At 47.3% G+C, this 22346-nt stretch overlaps 1 protein-coding gene across 2 annotated transcripts in view; it reads right to left on the reverse strand.

The window, feature by feature from the left end:
- Positions 1-426: 426 nt before the first annotated feature.
- The window catches only part of LOC119308174, a 22489-nt gene continuing 569 nt past the window's right edge, over positions 427-22346 (reverse strand). The window contains exons 2-15 of one of the 2 annotated variants that reach the window (XM_037584296.1): positions 21049-21233; positions 20751-20806; positions 20060-20415; positions 19708-19980; positions 18839-19148; positions 18619-18759; positions 18206-18499; positions 17873-18085; positions 10217-12515; positions 9911-10115; positions 9650-9826; positions 9124-9296; positions 1912-2090; positions 427-852 (exon numbers count right to left, since the gene is read on the reverse strand). In XM_037584296.1, coding sequence (XP_037440193.1) covers positions 18673-18759; positions 18839-19148; positions 19708-19980; positions 20060-20415; positions 20751-20806; positions 21049-21223 — 1257 coding nt within the window. In that variant the 5' untranslated portion in view covers positions 21224-21233 and the 3' untranslated portion in view covers positions 427-852; positions 1912-2090; positions 9124-9296; ... (4 more) ...; positions 18206-18499; positions 18619-18672. Of the gene's footprint in view, positions 2091-9123; positions 9297-9649; positions 9827-9910; positions 10116-10216; positions 12516-17872; positions 18086-18205; positions 18500-18618; positions 18760-18838; positions 19149-19707; positions 19981-20059; positions 20416-20750; positions 20807-21048; positions 21234-22346 lie in introns of both variants that reach the window. The other variant, XM_037584295.1, reaches the window with a different exon arrangement.

Below are 22346 nucleotides of genomic sequence, written 5' to 3' on the forward strand. Positions count from 1 at the left end.
TTGCATCAGCTCAACCAGGCCAGCCCTAGACAAGCTCCCTTATGCAACCAGGGAACCAAACACGCCCTAAGAGGACACAACGCGCGTCCATCTCGTGTCTGTTTGCACGCAAACTTGGCCCAAATATGAGACGGAAATGCGTCCGAACACAGGGGATGTAATTTGGAGATACGTCGGCGCGTGGGCCCGTCGTTTCTGTCCGTTTGGACCTAAACGGACATGCGCGGACCAAATGCGTCCCCGCATTGGAGTTGGTCTAAACACCGGTTCAACTAATTTAACCAAGCAAGTAGCAGTGCAGCACTGAAATCCCTAAACACCAGTTCACTTATTTCTATTAAACACATCCCTACTACTACAAAATCTGATAAATGGAAGACTGGAACTCGAAGCAACCATTATTTTCAGTGTGATCAGTGGAAGTAATAGAACAAGAATCTTAATGTTTATAAATCAGTGCAAGTAGCAGTGCTGCACTGAGATTCTTAAACACCAGTTCAGTTATTTCTAGCAAACACATCCCTACTACTACAAAATCTGGAAAATAAAAGTTTGGAACTCCAAGCAACAATTGTTTTCAGTGCAATCAGTGGAAGATATACAACAACAATCTTAATGTCTACTCCCTCCGTTCTTAAATATAAGTCTCTTTAGAGATTCCAACATAAACTACATACGGATGTATATAGACATATTTTAGAGTGTAGATTTGTTCGGTATGTAGTCCATCACTGTCGTCATGGCCCAGAAGTCGCTTGTGCTGGTTTGATCTCTTCAAATGGAAATCCCTCTTTCAGTAAGCATCTGATCTTCAACCCTTATCATTCATAGGTGATGTGGTGTACGCCGGCCCTGGCAGTCAAGTAACAATGTCCTGCTTTGCTTAATTATAAAGCAGTGACGTCTCGATCGATTTCACTAGAAAAATAAGAATTTCATTTGCGTTTTTCTTTTCAAACGAGGCACGTGTTTCTCTCCACATTCACAAAATGTCGTCTCAAACATGGAACCCGTGGGTAAAAGCCCACCCCACAATCCAACTATTCATGCGAAAAGACTACTTATATTTCATGTTTTATTTTACAACTATACAATAAGTTACACACCTCTGTCAGTCCACAGGTTGCAATTTGTCTTAAAGCTTCTAAGGTCTTTGTGTATTACTCCCTCCGTTCCAAAATAGATGACCCAACTTACGGAGGGAGTAGTTGCAAAAGCTAAAATTGATCTTCTGAAAACCTGGGAGCAGGATAGCCATAAGAAGTTCGCAACTCACTAAGATGCAGCATGCCTAATCCACAACCGACAATCATTTTGATCAGATACCACCCATGTAAAGCCTCCAAAGCTTTATCGGACATGCTACCATGGGCATATTCAACAAACAAAGAAGGGGCATGATGAGGTGATTGCTGATGAGGGGACTGAAAATTTTCTTCTATTGTCGCCATATGCAGGAAAAACCTGATCAATCACCTCTGCCGACACTGATAGCTGAACTTGATGTATGACCACATGAAGAACTCTACCTCGAAGGTTAGGAATTGTACTCGGTGAGTGGTTTTCGATAATACTTGTACTCTCGTCTGGAGTTCCTGATTCAGACCATGTGTCGAACACTATGTGGGCAGCACTTGCAAATCTATCTTGAGAGTGGGAATTCATCAGGGGCTGATCAATTTGGGAGTTTAACATGTGGATATGTCATCACAGTCACTGATCCCGCAACAGCAACTCAAGAACCGAAGAAACTGATCCTCTACCGCCGCCACAAGGCACATCACCACAAACAGTGCACTAATCGAAACAGGAGCAGGGATTTTAAGAACAGAATAAATTGATCTTCTATCACCGCCACAAGGCACGTCACCACAAACAGTGCACTAATCGAAACAGGAGAAGGGATTTTACCAATCCAGCAGGAAGCAGGACCAACCTCTACTGTTCGTCTCACCAGCACCCAAACTTCTCAGCCACCAGCGCTGCCGTTGCTCTGGCGTCACTGTTGCCGTCAAGGGAGGGAGGGAATGGATTTTGATGGAGGTCCAAACCAGTCCGCCTCCACTTCAATTGCGCTTGAGGCAGCATTGCTGCATAGGTAAGGAAAATTTATTGAGTTCTGAACAACAGGGAAAGACCAAGTATAAAAATATTATGGCTAACGAAGACAGGGCATGGTTTTGATTAGGAACGAAAACATGCGAGCATTCAGTTTACTAATTTGCTTCAGCAATGGGACTTCGGTATCTTGTAAATTATGAGTGCCATGAGCAGATTTTCCCACATAATTTTGCTGATTTAGTTATGCTAAGTTTTGTACATACACGGTAATAATTTATGTTAAGAGGTCAGGAAAGCAACAAGACAATTTAGCACCCCCAGACTTAGTCCAGAATTTCAGCGATAGCAGCCCCAGGAACCAAGTACAGAACAAGACTATGGAACTGGAACACCACCATTAAGCCCAATGAAGGGTGATCCAGTAAAAAATCAAACAACAAAACGTAGGATGATATCAGTACTAAATCAGTCAGCAATTCAACCAGAATGGAATTGATGCGAATCTGACAGCAAACAGTTTTGAATTACTGAGCTGTAGCTAAGTAGCAGCATACGTGGAACAACCTAGATTAGATTGCTCACCCAGATGACCAAAAGTAAACAGCTATTCAAAGAAGTTATACCCCACTTGCAGTTAACAGAAGCTAGAAGGCATATTCTCCCAGAAATCAAATAGGCTCATGAATCTTTTGAGATGAGAATAATACTCCCTCCGTCCCATAATGTATAGTGTCAAAAAACGTCTTACATTATGGGACGGAGGGAGTAGCTCATATGATGCAAAATCCAGCAACAAAGGCAAACATATAATCTAAGAAAAAAGATTGCACAAGTCCAAACGAGATTAAACTATTTACTCTCTTTAGGAAAGAAGCCCAACGATAACTTCAATCTACGTGCTACTGGCAGCTGAGGGATGACAAAAGAAATGATGTTATGACCGGCGTCACTTATAGCCGGAGGAGGCCCAATGGGCGCGTTTAGTTAGGGGCTTAGCCCAAGTTATCTTATTTTTATTAGCACCGAGATTATATAAACAGTTGTAAGACACCCCTTTGGAATTAAGCAATAAGACATATTCTATTGCCCGGCTCCCCGAGGAGCCGGAACCCTAACCCTAGCAACCTCCTCTCTCATCCGCCGGCCTCCTCTCCCGTGTGAGACGGCGCCCTCGCGCCGGCCGCCGCACCCACGCCCTCGCCAGCCTCCCTCCTTCCCATACAATCTCCGGCAAAGGCCGGTTATTAGTTAATTTTCTATAATTACTAAGTTTTTTTCTTAAAAAAAAAAAGAAAAAAGAAAAAAAATAACAAGGCTCGTTCAAAGTATTCCACTCGCTAGGATCTTAGTAAATAAGCTTCGGTAGGACCCTAGCTCCTACCAATTTGGTATCAGGTAGCTTCGGTTCGGTCATGTCTTCGCCGCCGCCCACCCCAACCCTCCCGCTGCCGACCGCCACCACCTTCCCGATGGCCACCACGCCGGCGCCTTGCTTTGCCGGTGCCGATCACCTCTGCCATGCCGGTTCCCGCCGTCCTCACCCCGGAGGAAGTCACCGGGGCGATCCGCGACCTCGCCACCGCGGTCCAGGGGATCCGCCTCTACCTGGCCGGCCCCTACGGGCCGCCGCCATCGGGCCGATGCTGCTGCCGTGGCAGCCGCCGCACCCGGCAGCCTCCACCGCGCTCACCGGGCCGCTGCAGCTGCCATCGCCACCACCCGCCGCCGGGCCGCTGCAGCCGACGCCGCAGCTGCCGTCGCCACCACCCACCACTTCTGGGCCGGGTCCTACCTCGGTGACGGGGTCCCTATTCACCAGGTCCGGTTCCCCCCTTCGCCGTCGCCAGTACCGGCGTGGGTGAGCGGGACTTCGCAGCCGGAAAATGACGTAATAATAATTTGCAAATTTATGACTCAAAACACATTCTATTTTACACAAATAGTATATGACTATATATATAAGTATATATGCATGCATTGATTCATCTGTTGATGGTTATGGACGTGCTTAGCATTTTAAAAAGAGAAAAATGACAATGTTACAAGAAAAATGTAGGTGCTTAGTAGTGAATTTGACTCATGTACAAGAAAAATAATATACGACGGCCTCGGCGCCGCCGCACGTCCAGTCGCCACCGGCGCCACCCCCACAGTACGGCGGGCCCTCCAGCTTCGCCGGTCCGTACGCCGGCCCCGACGGTGCTACGTTCCACGGGGGGCCCTCCATGGTCACCGACCCGGCGCCGACCCCTTCACTGCTCCGCGCCGACGAGCCGTACCACCACGGCGGCCATACCCACACGCCGCCGCGCTTCGCCAAGCTGGACTTCGCCACCTACGACGGCACCGAGGACCCCCTGAACTGGCTCAATCAATGTGACCAGTTTTTCCGGGGGCAACGGCCACTCGCGTCGGACCGCACCTGGCTCGCTTCGTATCACCTCTGAGGCGTCGCACAGACTTGGTATTACGCTCTCGAGCAGGACGAGGGCGGCATGCCTCCATGGGAGCGTTTCCGCGAGCTCTGCCTCCTACGCTTCGGGCCTCCGATCCGCGGGAGCCGGCTAGCGGAGCTTGGCCGCCTACCCTTCACCTCTACGGTGCAGGACTTTGCCGACCGCTTCCAGGCCCTGGCGTGTCACGCGCCCGGCGTGACGGCTCACCAGCGGGCCGAGCTTTTCGTGGGCGGTCTGCCGGATCATATCCGCGTGGACGTGGAGCTGCGGGGACCTCAGGACCTCCAGACGGCCAGTATTACACCCGCGCCTTCGAGCGTCAGCGCAGGCCCTGCAGCAGGCGTCGCCGGCTCGAGGCGCCAGGCAGCCAGGCAGGCCGGCCCCGATACCACCAGCGCCGGGGCGTTCGCCTCCGGCCTCTACGGCGACAACCGCTCCGCCTGCGACGCGGCCCTACCGTCGGCTCACCCTGGCCGAGCAGCTCGAGTGCCGTCGCCAGGGGCTTTGCTATAACTGCGACGAGCCCTACGTGTCGGGCCACGTATGCCCGCGCCTCTTCTACTTGGAGGCGGCCGACTACGTCGAGGAGGACACAGCCGCCGACGGGCTCGGCGACTTGCCCACCCCGGTTGCTGCGGAGGTCGCACCGACGCCCGCTCCAGCGACGGCTCTCGTGATCTCCCTCCATGCGCTCGCGGGCATCCGAGACGAGCGGACTATGCTCTTGCCGGTGATGATCAACGGCGAGCGCCTGGTGGCCCTCCTGGATACGGGTTCCACGCATAACTTCCTGCCCGAGTCAACCATGCGCCGCTTAGCGCTCCAGCCGACGGGCGGGGAGCAACTCCAGGTTACCATGGCTAACGGCGACCGCCTCCAGTGCCATGGGATTGCGCGGAACGTGCCCATCACCATCGGCGACAAGCACTTCACCATCACGTGCGCCGACATCGACTTGCGCTGCTTCGACTTCATCCTCGGCGTCGACTTCTTGAGGACCCTCGGTCCCATTCTCTGGGACTTCGACGCCATGATGATGACCTTCTGGCGCCTAGGTCACCACGTCCAATGGGAGGGCGTGGGTGGCGCCTCACCAGCGACGCCGCAGCTGCGGCTGGCAGCAACTGCTGCAGGGCCCGAGCATCATCTGTTGGATCATCTCCGCCAGCCCGGGTGTACGACCACCGCATTCATCTCCTACCGGGCACGGCGCCGGTTGCGTGCGCCCCTACCGCTACCCCCAGCTACAGAAGGACGAGCTAGAGCGGCAGTGCGCGCTCATGCTCGCCTTGGGCATCATCTGGATCTCCACGTCGCCATTTTCGGCGCCGGTCCTCCTTGTCCGCAAGTCGGACGACACGTGGCGCTTCTGCATCGACTACCGTGCCCTGAACGCCCAGACGCTCAAGGACAAATTTCCAATCCCGGTCGTCTACGAGCTCCTGGACGAGCTACATGGGGCACGCTTCTTCACCAAGCTCGTCCTCCGTTCGGGCTACCACTAGGTACGGATGCACCTGGACGATGTTGCGAAGACGGCGTTTCGTACTCATCACGGCCACTTCGAGTTCTTGGTGATGCCTTTTGGCCTCTCCAACACCCCGGCAACCTTTCAGGCCTTGATGAACGACGCCCTCCGCCCCTACTTGCGTCGGTTTGTGCTCGTTTTCTTTGATGATATTCTTATCTACAGTGCCTCGTGGGCGGAGCACCTTCAGCACGTCGCCATCGTCTTCAACGAGATTCGAGTGCACCATCTTCATCTTAAGCGCTCGAAGTGCTCGTTCGGCACGCCTTCAGTCGCCTACCTCGGCCACGTCATCTCAGCCGAGGGTGTTGCTATGGACGCCGACAAGGTGGCGGCTGTCGCGGCCTAGCCGACGCCGCACTCACCGCGGGCTCTCCGCGGCTTCCTGGGCCTTGCGGGGTACTACCGGAAATTTATCCGGGGGTTCGACCTCATCGCGTCCCCGCTCACGCGCCTGTTGCGAGGCGACGCCTTCGCCTGGGATGCGGAGGCAACGGAGGCGTTCGAGGCCCTCAAGCAGGCCCTCACGACAGGTCCCGTCCTCCAGATGCCCGACTTCGACCGGCCGTTCATGGTGGACTGCGACGCCTCCGGTGTGGGGTTCGGCGTCGTCCTCCATCAGGGCGACAGGTCGCTTGCGTTCTTCAACAAGCCTTTCGCCGCGCGCCATCATACTCTCGCGGCCTATAAGAGGGAGCTCATTGGCTTGGTGCAGGCCGTGCGCCACTGGCGGCCATATCTTTGGGGGCGGCCGTTCCAGATTCGCACGGATCACTACAACCTCAAGTTCTTATTGGACCAGATTGTCTACCGTGCCGCAGCACCAATGAATCAGCAAGCTCTTTGGATTTGACTTCACCTTAACACCGTGGCCGACGCCCTGCCCCGCCGCGACGCCGACCACGACGTGAACGCCGGTGACTCCGACGGGGCGGCTCCCTGCATCCGCTCGGGGCCCTCCTTGACGACATCCGCAAGGCCACCGCGGACGCGCCGAACGCTCAGCTCCTTCGGCAGTGCCTCGATGCTGGTGACCTGGAGGAGCCGTGGCGTTTGGCGGATGGCTTGCTCCTACATGGGCGCCGCCTCTTCGTGTCGGATCACGGCGACCTCCGTCACCAGGTTCTGCTGCTGGCACACTAGGCCGGCCACGAGGGTGTGCAGAAGACACTCCACCATCTCCGCGCCGTTTTCTACATCCCCGGAATTGAGTATCCGTTTCCCTCCTTTTCCCGCTAGGATCGAAAATCCTGTATTTTCCATATCCATACGATCGAGTCCTTAGGTTTCCGAAATAGTGTAGGCGCTGGTCCGGGACTGGGTGCGGTCTTGTGTTACATGCCAACATAACAAGACGGAGACACTGCGCCTGGCTGGGCTGCTACAGCCCTTGGAGGTGCCCTCTCAGGTCTGGACCGATATCTCCATGGATTTCATCGAGGGCCTCCCCAAGGTGGGCGGCAAGTCCGTCATCCTCACGGTGGTCGACCGCTTCTCCAAGTACACTCACTTCATCATGCTCGGCCATCCCTACACGGCCGCCTCCATGGCTCGTGCCTTCTTCGACGGCGTCGTCCGTCTCCACGGGTTTCCCTCTTCGATCGTCTGCGACCGGGACCCGGTGTTCACGGGGCATGTCTGGCGCGATCTCTTCCAGATGGCAGGCGTGAAGCTCCGCCTGAGTACGGCCTTCCATCCTCAGACGGACGGCCAATCCGAGGTGGTCAACAAGGTGATTGCCATGTATTTGCGTTGTGTTACAGGTGATCGTCCCCGGGCTTGGGTAGACTGGCTCGCGTGGGCGGAGTACTGCTACAACACCCCTTATCACTCCGCCCTGCGCGCCATGCTATTCGAGGTGGTCTATGGCCGACCGCCCCCGCTCATCCTGCCGGTTGACCCTGAGACGGCTAGGACGAAGGCGGCGGGCGCGCTTCTTCGCAGCAGGGACGAGATGCTTGCAGAGGTGCGCCAAACCAGGCCAAGCAGCTGTCCAAGCGGTACTACGACGACCATCACCGCGAGGCAGAGTTTGCGGTGGGCGACTGGGTGTGGTTGCGCCTCCTTCACCGCTCCACGCAGTCCCTGGACCCGCGCGCTAAGCGCAAACTGGGCCCTCGCTACGCGGGACCATTTTCTGTGGTGGAGCGCATAGGCAAGGTGGCCTACCGCCTGCAGCTTCTGGCCGGTGCCCGCATCCATGACGTGTTTCATGTGGGGTTGCTAAAGCCCTTCCAAGGAGACCCGCCGGCGGCCACGCCGGTGCTACCTCCGACCTCGGACGGGCGCCTTCTTCCAGGACTGACGAAGGTGTTGCAGGTCCAGCAGCGTCGTGGAGTGTGGCATTTATTGATCCAGTGGCAAGGCCTTCCGGAGGAGGATGCCACTTGGGAGCAGCTCGAGGAGTTCCGCCAACATTTTCCAGACTTCCAGCTCGAGGACGAGCTGTTTGCGCAGGCGGGGAGAGATGTTATGACCGGCGTCACTTATAGCCGAAGGAGGCCCAATGGGCGCGTTTAGTTAGGGGCTTAGCCCAAGTTATCTTATTTTTATTAGCATCGAGATTATATAAACAGTTGTAAGACACCCTTTTGGAATTAAGCAATAAGACATTCTATTGCCCGGCTCCCCGAGGAGTCGGAACCCTAACCCTAGCCGCCTCCTCTCTCATCACCGCCGCCTCCTCTCCCGTGCAAGACGGCGCCCTCGCGCCGGCCACCGCGCCCACGCCCTCGCCAGCCTCCCTCATTCCCGTACAATCTCCGACAGAGGCCCGGTAGGACCCTAGCTCCTACCAAATGCACACCGAACTGATATTGGGAAATAAGAACAGCAGAATTGAATATTACAAGAGTTAAATGCTAGCGCCACAAGTAGCATCATACAAGCTGCAATAAATATCCTGGTACAATATGCAGAAGTATCTACTTGAAAACTGTGTGGCCAACACCTTCGATTTGCAGAAAGTGTGACTAATTAAAAGCTAAGAGTTAAGTATAGCAAAGACACAAGAGATGAGGAAAGAACAATTTTTCCTTTTGAAACTTCCGAATGAATGCAACAATTGTAAATACTTACATATTATCCGTATACCCATCTGGAAGCATGTCAGACAACCCAACCTTCAAATTTCACTTGATGCACTTGCATAAGTTTATGATCCAAGCACGCGAATTTCCAGTTCTTGGATCTACATGAACCACCTACTGAAATTCTACCTCTGGTGCAATTTATTCTTTCACACATATGATCTGCACGGCATTAAGTAGACAACTGAGAATACAAGGACTGTCTTACACACCAACTTGTGGGAATGACAATGAGTCATTACTAATAAATTGAAACCAACGAGGGCCCCCCAAAGAACATCGTAGATGCCCTGTGATAAGACATATACTGTGTGCAGTAACCGGTTACAATATCCCCTTCATCAGGAAGATAAAAGAGAACACACACACACACACACACACACACAAAAAAAAAAAAAACTTAAGTCCGCCAGAATAAAAGTGTATTCTAAATGAGTCATAATAAAAGTATAAACAAATAAAAATGAGTATTAGAGAACAGAACTATATGCAGGCATGCTAAAAGTAGTGATTACCTTCATCAGTGCTGCCGTACTGGTCCTTTTGGTGCGACACTATCCCCGGCCTCATGCCCACAACCTCCATCAGGGCAGACAATCAACAAACCAGACAGACCAAGAGCATGTACAGTAGTGGCAAACCAATACTGCAGTGCGTACTGGTCCTTAGTAGGAGGTGTCAAGATGAAGTAGCTGCAGTTTCTAAATATGTAAATAGATGTGTTCAACAACAAGATGGCATATACATCGGAAAAGGAACAAAAATGGAATACTTACATGATATCTAATGTGAACAGTTCAAGTGCTAACCAGTTAGCAACTTGAACAGGAAGAAGAATACCATAGTAACATTGATAGTGGTGACAAGAAGGCGAGGAAAGCTTCTTGAAAGAACAAATGTAGAACGGTTCATGAAAATGTAGTTTCCCTTTAGTTCTTCAGCAACGTGCCGAAAGGGAATACTAATTCCTGGTCTCAATATCTACTCACAGACAAAAACAGAAACAGTCGATTATTATACCCCTGAAACATGAACTGCAGCCACTACTGAAATGACGAGAACACAAACAATATGATAAATACCGGAAAAAGAAGACTGGAAAACATGAAGTGTAGCACCAAAAAGATGCATCCAGTAATCCAATGAAGAGTAGTAGAAGCAAAGATGAAGCACGCAGCAGTTTGAACCTCTGAGATATTGTTGCACCAAACTGTATGATGATTTCTTCCTACGGCGATCCAATCTATGGGGCAAGGCGTTTTCCCGATCAGGAGATGGTGTGGAGGCGTTGGGAGCAAGTGAGCTTGGCTCAAATTATGCAGCTCAAACACCAAATTAAGCAAGCCGAAGATCTAGGGCGGTGGGTGAAGATGGCGTCAATGCTCGATTCGCTGACCAGTGCAGCAGACGTGGTCACCTCTGACAGTACATCTCTGCTCGACGTTCTCACCACCACCACCACTGCCCCGGTCTGCGTTCTGGCAGCACCATCATCTCGCGGCTCACCACCACCACCGCTACTGCCGTTGTAACCACACCTCCGAGAGCACCCGCTGCTGCAGTCACCACCACCACCTCCGCCTCCACCACCACTGCTGCCCACATCGTGACAGCGCCCCCGAGCAGCCTTTCTGTTGCAGCATCCACCACCGTCGCTGCCCACACCACCACTCCTCCAATCAGTGTTTCTATTCCAGTAACTACCACTGAAACCACAGCGGCAACTTCAATTGAATTCCCGGGCAGTGATATGGGTCTGACAGAGGCGAGGCGACATTACCACCACCACCGTTGACGTGTCTGCCACCGACCCAATCTGCACTCCCAGTTTATTGGCACTCACACCACCGTCACTGTTACTATGGAGTCCGTGGCGACGAGTGACGTTTCGTTGAAGAGCACACTGACAAGAACAACCACAAGAGGAAATCGTCGCTGCTAGTGGAGCTCAATCCGTCGGCTCTGTGTACCATGGCGCTGAAAATGGAGCAGTTAGCCATCTGCACATACAATCCTAGAGCCAGCTCTCGAGTTCAAAAGGCATTCGATGAGCTACTCAACAGTAGCATGAGGGTACAGCATAAAGGAATCTATGCTTACAGTCCATTCATACTGTAGTTTTTACAAATGGAATTCAGCTGTAGCACTCGGCTTCCTTGTGCTCTGGAATTTATGGGTCATCATGAACCTGGTCAGCAGGTAGCTGTGAGTTGTAAGGAAGGCTCAAACCTTATGAAGAAGCTGGTTTCTTAATAACTCTCCAACTTCCTTGGGATTCAGGAACTTCAGTGGTTTGTGAGGATGCTAAAGATATGATTCCAACATTTCTGACAGACCTACAAGTGCAGTTTTCAGCTTGCAACCACTGTGGCCTCCACCCTTGTTTGTGAGCGTCTACAGAGTGCAGACTATACAGCTTGTGATTATTCTGAGCATTTGCAACTCTAACATGATCATCAATCAAGCACCACAGCAATCGAACTTTTCAGCTCAGAGAATTGTGGCCTTTAGAGTTACTTGAGCAAGAGTGGGTTTTCCTTGAGAATTTTGAATGAGACTTTAATGTAGTTATCTCTCAGCAAGTGAAATGGTGTTCATGCATATTATCATACTGGATGCAGCAAAGCTTACAATGGAACCCTAGAATTTTTCAAATCACCCATGACTGCACATGGACAAAAAAAAATATCCCTAACCTGGCTCTGATACTCGTAGGGGATTATTCTCTATCAAAGTTTCTGACATTAATTCTTTGGACGGGACCACAACAACAGTTTGTGACATCTACAGTCAAGTGATCTCCATTCAGTTGCAGAGGAGCTCAACTGGAGCTGCAATGTTCTGTTATATTGTGAAGTTGTCCATGGTGGCGCTCTTGATGTCAGGTTTCAGATTTCTGTATCATTAGCCCAGCTACACAAACAAGGCATTACTCCAAGCTTCTGAAAATGCCTTGCCTGACTGGTTCCAACATTTTTCGAGCTAAGAAAGGGCAACAAAAATTTCCTTATGCTCCTGTATGTTTCAGTATTTCACTGAACTCATGCACTGCTTTATCAATGTTGCTGTCCTTTGACAAACATGTGCACACCAGCATATCCCATTGGCCAAGATCTCGAAGAAAATTGTGATCATAACCCCTTGAGTATTGATGAAAAGTATGCATGACAGCAAAACTATACCCAGTGAAAAGATAAATCCATATCCTATTTGAAGGATAGAAGTTGTTCAAGTGGTCAAGGTTGACTTCATCCATATTATCAAAGTTGAAAAATGGTATGCAGCACAGGAGTGTCCTTCCCAGTGGTAAGGGAATAAAAGCAAAGCTAGAACCAAGTCAGCAAGTACCAGCTGATTAAACAGGCATATTGTTAGAACTTTCTGCAAATAAGTAACAGGAAAGCAAGAATAAGAAGTGTGAATTACTCACTGTCCAACAAGGAATTAAGCTAAGAGCCCATAGATAAAGCCAGGCTAGAATTAGCCTAATAAGGCATTGCCTCTGTTTTTCAGTTTGACTATCTGGATTCAAGCTTGGCCATCATTTAATCCATTAATGTGTGGGTTTGTAACACATATTGGTATCCTCTGATTCGTATTCTTATACTTGGGATGTTGTACTCCCTCCGTCCGGAAATACTTGTCCTAGAAATGGATAAAATGGATGTATCTATAACTAAAATAAGTCTAGATACCCATTCCTAAGACAAGTATTTCCGGACAGAGGGAGTAGTTATTAATAAAATCTTATTGTAAGATATTTACAGTCGAAGTTCAAAGTTGGACAGTCAAACTACACACTACATTTTCAAATGGAGAGAGTGACAAAAAAGATACTGCATTAGCATGCCAACTAGATAAAACACCAAAAGGAACAAGCTTAACCACTAGCATTGATATAACCAGAGTAGTCATACGCCTATATTTGGTACTAGTTCTCCTACGAGTGGTATCTGGTTTTATAGAACAGCTCATACTACTTACATGTGGTCATTATTTAAGTATTGGTATTTGCGGCAATAACCTCGAGCTTGAATGACAAACTTTGATTTGGAGTTATACTGCACCATGACACGACCAATGGTAAACCAATCAGCAAAGAAGTGGCAAGCCAAGATGCACTTTTTTTTTTGAACCGGGCATAACCCCTTTCCATTAACTGAATAACGGAAATACATAGTTCCAGGGCAGAAGCTAGAAGGAGGCGGGAAAGGGGAAAGCGAGTTCAACGCATCGCCAGGAAACCCACCACAGGAACTCGCCTACGAGACACCTGCTATGGGGCGAAAACCAGGCGACGCCTATATCTCAAGAACAGACGACTCCAGCATCAAACTTGCAGAATACAAGACCTAAACAGGCCACATGCTCGTGCAGGAGCAAAATAGGACAGTGTATCCCTAGACAGATGGGGCATCTCAAACATCCAGCGGGGGGTCTGGGTGAAGGGTGGTGTCAGAGAAACGCACAAAGGTGAAGCCGCTCCTCAGATCGTCGCCGAGTCCTCCGTCGCCGCAGCGCAGATCAACATCATGTTGCTTGTACTGTCCCTCAGCATCTGTGCACCCCGCTCTATTGCCTCACGGTCCGATCCTTTCAGAAGACCTGCCCACTAATTGATGAAAACCATAGTTTTAAATAGCCGGCTATAGCTCCGCTATAACCCGCTATAGCCTTTTCAGTAGGGTGCCGCTAAATGGTCGCCTTCACAAATAGCCCGCTATAGCTCCGCTATAGCTGATTTGGAGGCCTGCCGCTATTTTCCATAGCCCGCTATTTCAAACATTGATGAAAACACATGCGGAGAAAACGATCTCAAAAGGAGTTTTAGGCAGTTTAAATTCAAAGGTAGCCTGGTTGTGACTATTCCAGATAGCCAGCAGACTGCTGCCAGCCCAAAAGTATAAAACCTAGCACCATCAGGAAGAAAGATATAGCACCAGGAATAATATTGCCCAAAGGTTGTTGGGGCACAAATCGGTGCGCAGGACCGCCCCAACTGAACGCCAAATAATTGTTGACACCGGGCACAGGAAAAAAAGATGTTGGGAAGTCTCCCGTTCGGCACAAAAGGAACACTTAGCATTGCCTGGCCACTTTCGTCGTTTCATGACATCTCTAGTCAGAATAGCATCCTGGAACAGCTGCCATAGGAAAATTTTAATTTTAAGGGGGATTTTGGACTTCCAGATCCATCAGAAATCGCAACCTGCTAAGTTGTTCTCAAGCATCTTATACATAGATTTCGTAGAGAATCTACGGTTAGGTCCAGGTGCCCAACCAATCTGGTCAGGCCCAGCAGAAAGGGGGATTTTCAGAACAGCCGCACGCATTGCACTCCACATCATCAAGAGGGGGGTGCAGTCTTCTGCGAAACATATCACCTACATCAACCCCCCTCAACTTATCTCCTGTGAGATCAGCCAGAGTACATATGCTAAATAATTGAGGGTATCGAGTGCACATAGGGCGCAGCCCATTCAAGGAGTCCTCCCAGACTCAAGCCACATTCCCAGATTTGACTTGGATTATCCTGCCACGCATATAATATTCTCTCACTTTCATAATATCTTTCCAAATAGGGGAATCATTAAATTTACTCTTCACCGTAGCGACTGTATCCTTTTTCAGATATTTGGCTTTGACAATATCTTGCCAAAGCCCCTCTTGGGTATCGAGTTTCCACCACCATTTAACAAGGAGACTAATATTTTGTTTACGTAGGTCTTTCACCCCCAGGCCACCTTTGTCCTTAGAGCGGCAAATCCTATCCCAGCAAACCAGGTGGTATCTCTTACGTCCCCCCATACTTTGCCAAAAGAAACGTCGTCTGCGCTTGTCCAGTTTCTCAATGAAGGTTTTAGGGAGAAGAAACATCGCCATATAATAGTAAACAATGCTAGATAGGGAAAAATTCAGTAAGGTGAGCCTCCCACCCTAAGAAGCAGCATTCCCTATCCAAGACTCGCAGCATTTACCAAATTTTTCATCGACAAAGATCCACTCTAGGCATCTAAGAGAGGAAAAACTTACGGGTACCCCAAGATACCGCATAGGGAAATGGCCTATTTGATAGTTGAAAAGCTCCGCATAATATTCTAGGATACTTTATCACCTCCCACACACAAGATTTCGCTTTTAAGGTAGTTGATTTTGAGGCCCGACATGAGCTCAAAAAGATACAGAAGCAGTTTGAGGTTCACTGCTGCAGAGGGGTCATGTTCAAAGCATATCACCGTGTCATCTGCATATTGTAAAACAGCTACGCCTCCCTCAACCAGATCAGGAGCTAGACCAGTGATCATTTTTTCCTTTTGAGCATTAAAAATCATTTTCGAAAGGCACTCAACGGCAAGGTTAAACAAGAAAGGCGAATGGAGGTCGCCTTGACGGACCCCTTTATGGCTCATAAAATATGGCCCAGCCCCATTATTCAGCTTGAGACTAACCGTACCATTGTTCAGAATTTTAGTTATTCACTCACACCACTTGTCACTGACCCCCCTCATCCTATGTCACTCCAATAAGAAGTCCCAATTAATTTTGTCGTAGGCTTTTTCAAAGTCTAGCTTCAGCACCACCCCAACTTTCTTTTTAACATGGGTATGATGTAGCACCTCGTGCAAGGACAGGATCCCATCCATAATATTTCTGTTTTTAATAAAAGCATTCTGGTGTCGGCTGATCAACTTATCCGCGTAAATAGCTACACGGTTGTCCAGCACTTTGGTAATCATTTTGTAAGGGCAGCGAAGAAGGCATATAGGACGGAATTGTTGAATTTTTTTAGCTCCCGCCATCTTAGGAATCAATGTGATCACACCATAATTCAGACGAGCTACATCCAGCGTTCCCGCATGGAAAGCCTCAAAGATACGCATGATATCTACCTTCACAAAGTCCCAGCAGCATTTGAAAAATTCTGCTGGGATGTTATCAGGACCAGGAGCTCTATTACTCTCAATACCAAACAGGGCTGTTTTGACTTCTTCCTCAGAAAAAGGGCGCGTCAGAAATTCATTATCTTCATCAGTAAGTTTCTCATGGTCCCCCCAAGTTTCAGGAAAGATGAAAAAGATTGCCTGGAGCTGGGCCAAATGGCTCTTTATAATAGGAGGTTGCGTGATGAAGTAAGTTTTTTGTCCCCTCTATCACAATGTCACCGTCAGTAAGGAGTGGATGGTATTTTTACGTTTTCTGCCATTAGCAATACGATGATAATACGCAGTATTTTGATCACCCTTCAGTAACCACCTCTCCCTAGACTGTTGCAGTCTAAATAGCTCTTCATTGGTGAGGATCACATTGAGTTCAGCTAAAAGGGAGGCCCTACGGCAGCACATATCTGCATCGATGGGACCTTCTTCCTCTAACTTTTCAATCTCCTCAAGATCCCGACGAATTTCTTTCTTCCTTTTTCTCTCATGGCCAAAAATGTGAGACCCCCATCCTTTAAAATACCTCTTGAATCTTTTCAGCTTGATATTAAGGATGACTATAGGGTCATTCGAGTTAACAGGCTGCTCCCAAATTTCTTTGGCTCGAGGCAAGAAAAGATCGTTGCTCAGACAGCTAAGTTCAAAACGGAATTCTTTTTTCTTGGGAGGCCCAGGTCTGTCAGCTTTCAAGGAAAGCAAAAGGGGATTATGGTCAGATTTATCCCTAACAAGTTTACAAACCGACACCAAGGGGAATAAATCTTCCCATGCATAGCTCATAAGCACCCTATCCAGTTTTTCTAGGGTAGGATGCGCCTGTTAATTCGACCAAGTATATTTACCACCGGTTAGATGGATCTCTCTAAGGTTAAGAGTATTGATCACAGAGTTAAATTTGTCAACATATTGATTATGTCTCATATTTTTGTTCTTATCATCTCCCACTCTCAGGATGTTAAAGTCACCACCTATGACATAAGGAATACCAATATGGGAGCAGAAGGAAGCCATTTGAACAAGGAAATCCTCTTTGAATTCATCTTGGGCCGCTCCATACACTACCAGGAGGGCCCAAACTGCATCTTTTTCAACATCATGAACAGTGGCTTGTAAGATAAACTTACCCACTTTCCAGGAAACAACCTCAAATTTTTCTTTTTTTATACCACAAAGGATTCCACCAGATTTACCTATCGAGGGGACCCAACGCCAAGTGAAAAGATCATAGGGGTCAAATTTTTCTGAAGTAACTATTATGAAAGTTTTTTTCATAGTTTCTTGTAACGCCAAGAAATCGACGGAGCAGTCCTTTATGAGATCGGAGAGGCAGGTGGACATCCCCTTTTTTTCCTGCCCCCCTACAATTCCAAAAAATACCACTCATTTAATCACCATAGCATTTTTTCTCCCCAACCTTATTCAAAGGCATATCCTTATTTTTTTGACTTCTAGTAACAGGTCTATTGATATTCACCGTAGGTTTCCGCGCTCTTTTCTTTCTAGATCTCACCAGAGTGTATTGATTAGTATCAGATTCAGATTCACGCTCATCCCCCCATTCCATATTTAGCGGAGTCTTATCCCCCTTGGCATTAGTTAGGAAGAGAGTTTGACTATTGTTATCGTCGTGAACACTCTCAGTATTAATTTTCTGGAGGTTAGCTCTAGTTTTTTCAAGCTCACAGAGGATATCTACGCTCGCAAAATCTGTGTCAGGAACATTGACACCCATTTTAACAGCACGCAAAATCAACTCCGGATCAGAAAGAACATCAGAAGTATTGTTCGAGTTGTTATTACCTTCCAGATCACGCTTCTTGGCCACTGCTGCTGCCTTTTCATCAATTCGCATCAGGTTAGTTTGAGCAGTATGCAGGCTGAAGCGGAGGTTCTCTTCCGTAACAAGAGGAGGGGTGGGACCGTGGGAATCACCTCGGTCTCATTGTCCATCGAAGATTCAGGAGACTGGACCAGATATGTGCTAGAGCCCTGCCCATTGAAAGCTCCATTCTCCTGCAAAGGTTTTGTTTGCGTAACATGTTTAACAGCATCAGCATAAGATCTTTTTTCAATGAAGGATACACTAGCACTTTCAGGAGATTTTATCACATTCAACAAAGGGGAAGTGCTTACATTTTCATACACAGCATACTTGCCAAAAGATAGAGCCACTTTTCTTTCTTTTTTTCAGCTTCATCATGCTCCCGAGCCAGAGTATCAATCAGCAGCGTGTTATCAAGCGATTCCTCAGACCCATCATCTTCAGGAGTATCTTGGGTATTTGCCTGACGCTTGAATTGAGCAGCACCTGACTTATCATCAGCAGTAGAGGAAGTTCCCACATCATTCTTTCCATTGCATTCTGCGTTTTCATTTTCGTATGGTGTTTTCCCACGGTCCGGATCTCCATTTGCAAGCCAAGATGCACTAAATGCTCCAGAATAGAACTACATTAATTGGTGCTTAATTGCTATAGAAAGATGCAGCACCATTAACAGACAAGTACAAGGAGGAGGACATTGAGAGAAATAGAGCAAGAAACATACCATCAGAGCAGCTTTTAACGGTATATAGACAAGGATTTGCAAGAGTCCATCCTATCAAACAAGGTTCAAGTACGTATATAGCCAGCCAAAAAACGTTGGAAATGTTGATGACAACTCAGAGACCATTTTCCTGAAATCGATCTGAAAAACAATAACTAAATAAGAACAATGATCATCATGAACATTACTAAATAATTAAAAGAAAGGAGAAGATTGTTACGTGTGTGTGGCTGTATAGAAGTTCGTCATGTTTATGTTCGATTAAATTCCTGACAAAAGTAAGCAAACTCAGAAAAGTGTCTTTATAATCATCATCAACCTTTAAGCTCTTCAGATAGTTACTGGATTTCACTTTCTCTTTCCAACTAGTTGACAACCCAGGGAATTGTTTATTGAGTTTCTCTGTCAACTGATTAGCTTGCTCAAGTGTTAACTCATGCATTCTCTGCTGAAACTCATAATAGCACATGATTTTTTCAGCATCTTCCTTGATTAGCAAAGGATGTCCGAGAATTGTTTTACCACAGAGGCTGTCGTTCAAAATTCAAAATAGAATATTAATCAAATGAAATCAATGTTAAGTACAACTTCAAGTAATTCATAGAAAAAATATACTCCCTCCGTTCCTAAATATTTGTCTTTCTAGAGATTTCAACAAATGACTACATACGAAGCAAAATGAGTGAATCTACACTCTAGAATATGTCTATATACATCCGTATGTGGTAGTCTATTTGAAATCTCTAAAAAGACAAATATTTAGGAACGGAGGAAGTATTTAGCAATTATGCAAGCTCCCCAAAAACATCATTCATCACAATTATTCACGCAAAATATTGCAATGCTTTCGTTTGTCTGCAAACAAAACACTACAGTGCTATCTATACTGAAGTTTTTTCCATTGCAATACTATGACATATATTATGCAATGGTAATGAGTAACATTGTGAAATGCGAACGTCTTGTGTTACCTAAATAAAGGTTTCAATTACTAGACTTGCCAAGAAAGCAATGCAAACGTATTTCCAATGAAGCTTAAATGCAAGTGATCTTTTAAAGAAAGTGTATAAGTAAACAAACAAATTATACCTCTGTTCAACAAGCTCTTTTAGTGACGGATAATCTTCGCAACCTGTAATCTTTAGTAGCTCCAGAAACGACAACACACCTCGGCGTTCAGTTCTCTCTGTTGAACCTGAGTCATCTACTCTGCCATCTTTTCCTATATTTCCATGGGCACCTACTAATCTTGTGGAGTACTTAGAAGAATCTCTCTTGGACCACATATAGCTGTGTATATCACCTGTGCAAGGATGGCTTAGTCGCATCGTATGAAGAGACTCAAGGCTGCCAAAAATATTTCTGTGAAAAGTGTTAAACATTAGTCACAGTTTATATAAATAGTATATGAAGTGACATTTTTGTTTTATGTGATCCCTACCTTATATTGTCTAGCCACTTAAACTTTAGTGATTTAATGTTGAAGCAAATAGAGTCCATGGTCTCCCTTTTATAATATTCCAGAGGTTCATATACCACAACATGTTTTTTCAATGGAATGCAATAGGTGAAGAAATAAGCTTTAGCAATCCCTTCATGGGATACAGCAACTGATGACTTGTATATTTCCTTCGCATGATTAAGATTTTCTGCTATCAGGAAAGAGCACTCGGTAGATGTTGATCCATCAATATCATGCTGAAAACAAAAACTCCCTTGATAGAGTTTGCCTTCTACTGGTGCTTCCTCAATATTTTGAATACTGTATTGCATCACAATACCTCCAGAGAATGCGTTCTGCATGAACACAAATGAAGTATAATGTAGTTGTATTAACAAACTCCCCCCGATTAGTGAGCCACGATTAATATGGATCGGAGGGAGTATTATAATATAGTTGTGACGGACATCTTGACGACAATAATTTTGCTAAATATCAATTCGAACTAAAATTCATCATCTCTTTAAAATTAATATATGAAATTGGAATAAGGCCGCCCTTACATACCCCTGCTAACTTTGTTGTTCAAGTACTAATGCAGAGATATCCCTTACTCTTCGATTGTTTCCACAACAACAACAACAATCATTCAAAATTAAATTACAGTAAGAACAAAAATGTAAGTATTTACCGGTTTTGATTTGTTAATTCTCATATCACGAGCAATAGATAACCATGTATCATCTCCTGCATCAAGAGTGATATAAGAAGCAGTTAGATCATATCTTATGATTCATACTTATGTCAAACAGCTACTGGATAATGTACTGCATCAAGGAGAAACAGTTATATCATATATTCTTATTCATTCTTAAGTCAAACACATACTAAGATATGACGATAATGTACTGCATCAAGGAGAAACAGTTATATCATATATTCTTATTCATTCTTAAGTCAAACACATACTAAGATATGACTTTGCATACCAGTGCTTGCAGAAACAATGCCTGCTTCACCACTTGCTTCCTCTTTATCTAAATCAGCAAGCTCCGAGTGAACGCTCCTTCCATCACTCTCCGGATCATCAACCTCCGTATCATTACCAGTCTCTTCATGATGACCCGTATTCTTTCTCCGTGATTTCCTCTTTTTCCTTCTCATTTTTTACTACCTGTATGTGTAACAGAATGATGATCATCAAGCTGATAACTCCTAGGCAAACAATAGCAATCCAAACTCCTATGCAGCATCTGAACCAAGTTGTACAAACAACAGACCATACAAACAGTATATATTGCAATCTTAAACTATCACCAAACTCCAGGACACAACAACCTCAAACTCTGAAAAAGGGACAAATTTCAACCTCAACCTCAAATATCACCAAGTTGTACAAACTCTGAACCAAGTCGCCGGAGGTGGTGGTGGCGGCCGGCGGGGTCGAGGTGGGGGCGTCAGAGGCGGCGGCGGCAGGGACTGGGTGAGGTGCGTGCGGCTCACACAAAATGGATTATTTGCCCATTTTACTTCTACTAGTACCAACCCAAGCCAATGTTCCTATCGACGCAGAAGTAGGCAGCAAGTATGGAAGCGGAGATTTATGCCTCGATAAAGCAAATGCCCTTTGCAGAGTTGCAAACCCAAAACAATCGGAACTCGCGTGCACCAGCAGAGCATGAGATTATTGCACCCAAACCTCCCGGGTAAAGCAGTTCGATCACGAAATAAGAACCAAACACCTAACCGATCATGAAGAAAAGAACCGCACAGAGAAATGCTTCTACCTCCGTACCAACAATCGGACGCACGCAGTAACAGGACGGTTCTAGAAAAATCGCAGGACGGCCTGACAGCCTCAATCGTCTATCTAGAGATGGAAAATCGCTAGGATCAGGGGCAGCGTCTGCAATATCACACAGCAATCTCGAATCAAACAACCCGGGACCCCTACCCTAAGCAATCACATTGGGCAGAACGCAAATCCCCCCAAAACGCTCGTCGAATCGAACCAAATACGCGCCGTGGAACCGAGCGAGCGAGACCAGCGCTAGCACCGGGCTCCGGAGATCGATCACACGAACCTCTGGACGCATCCAGCATCGAATTCAAAGCACACAGAACCCCCAAAACGTCCACATTACACAGAAACAAAATCCCCTACCAAACACGCGCCGTGGAACCGGCGAGCGCGACGAGAACCAGCACCGCTCACAAACATCTCGAACCCGACTACCTAGAGTCTCGGAGCAACACGAAATCGAAGAACACCTCGCAGTACACACAG

Source organism: Triticum dicoccoides, chromosome 5B (assembly GCF_002162155.2).
Source record: "Triticum dicoccoides isolate Atlit2015 ecotype Zavitan chromosome 5B, WEW_v2.0, whole genome shotgun sequence".
Classification (NCBI taxonomy): Eukaryota; Viridiplantae; Streptophyta; class Magnoliopsida; order Poales; family Poaceae; genus Triticum; species Triticum dicoccoides.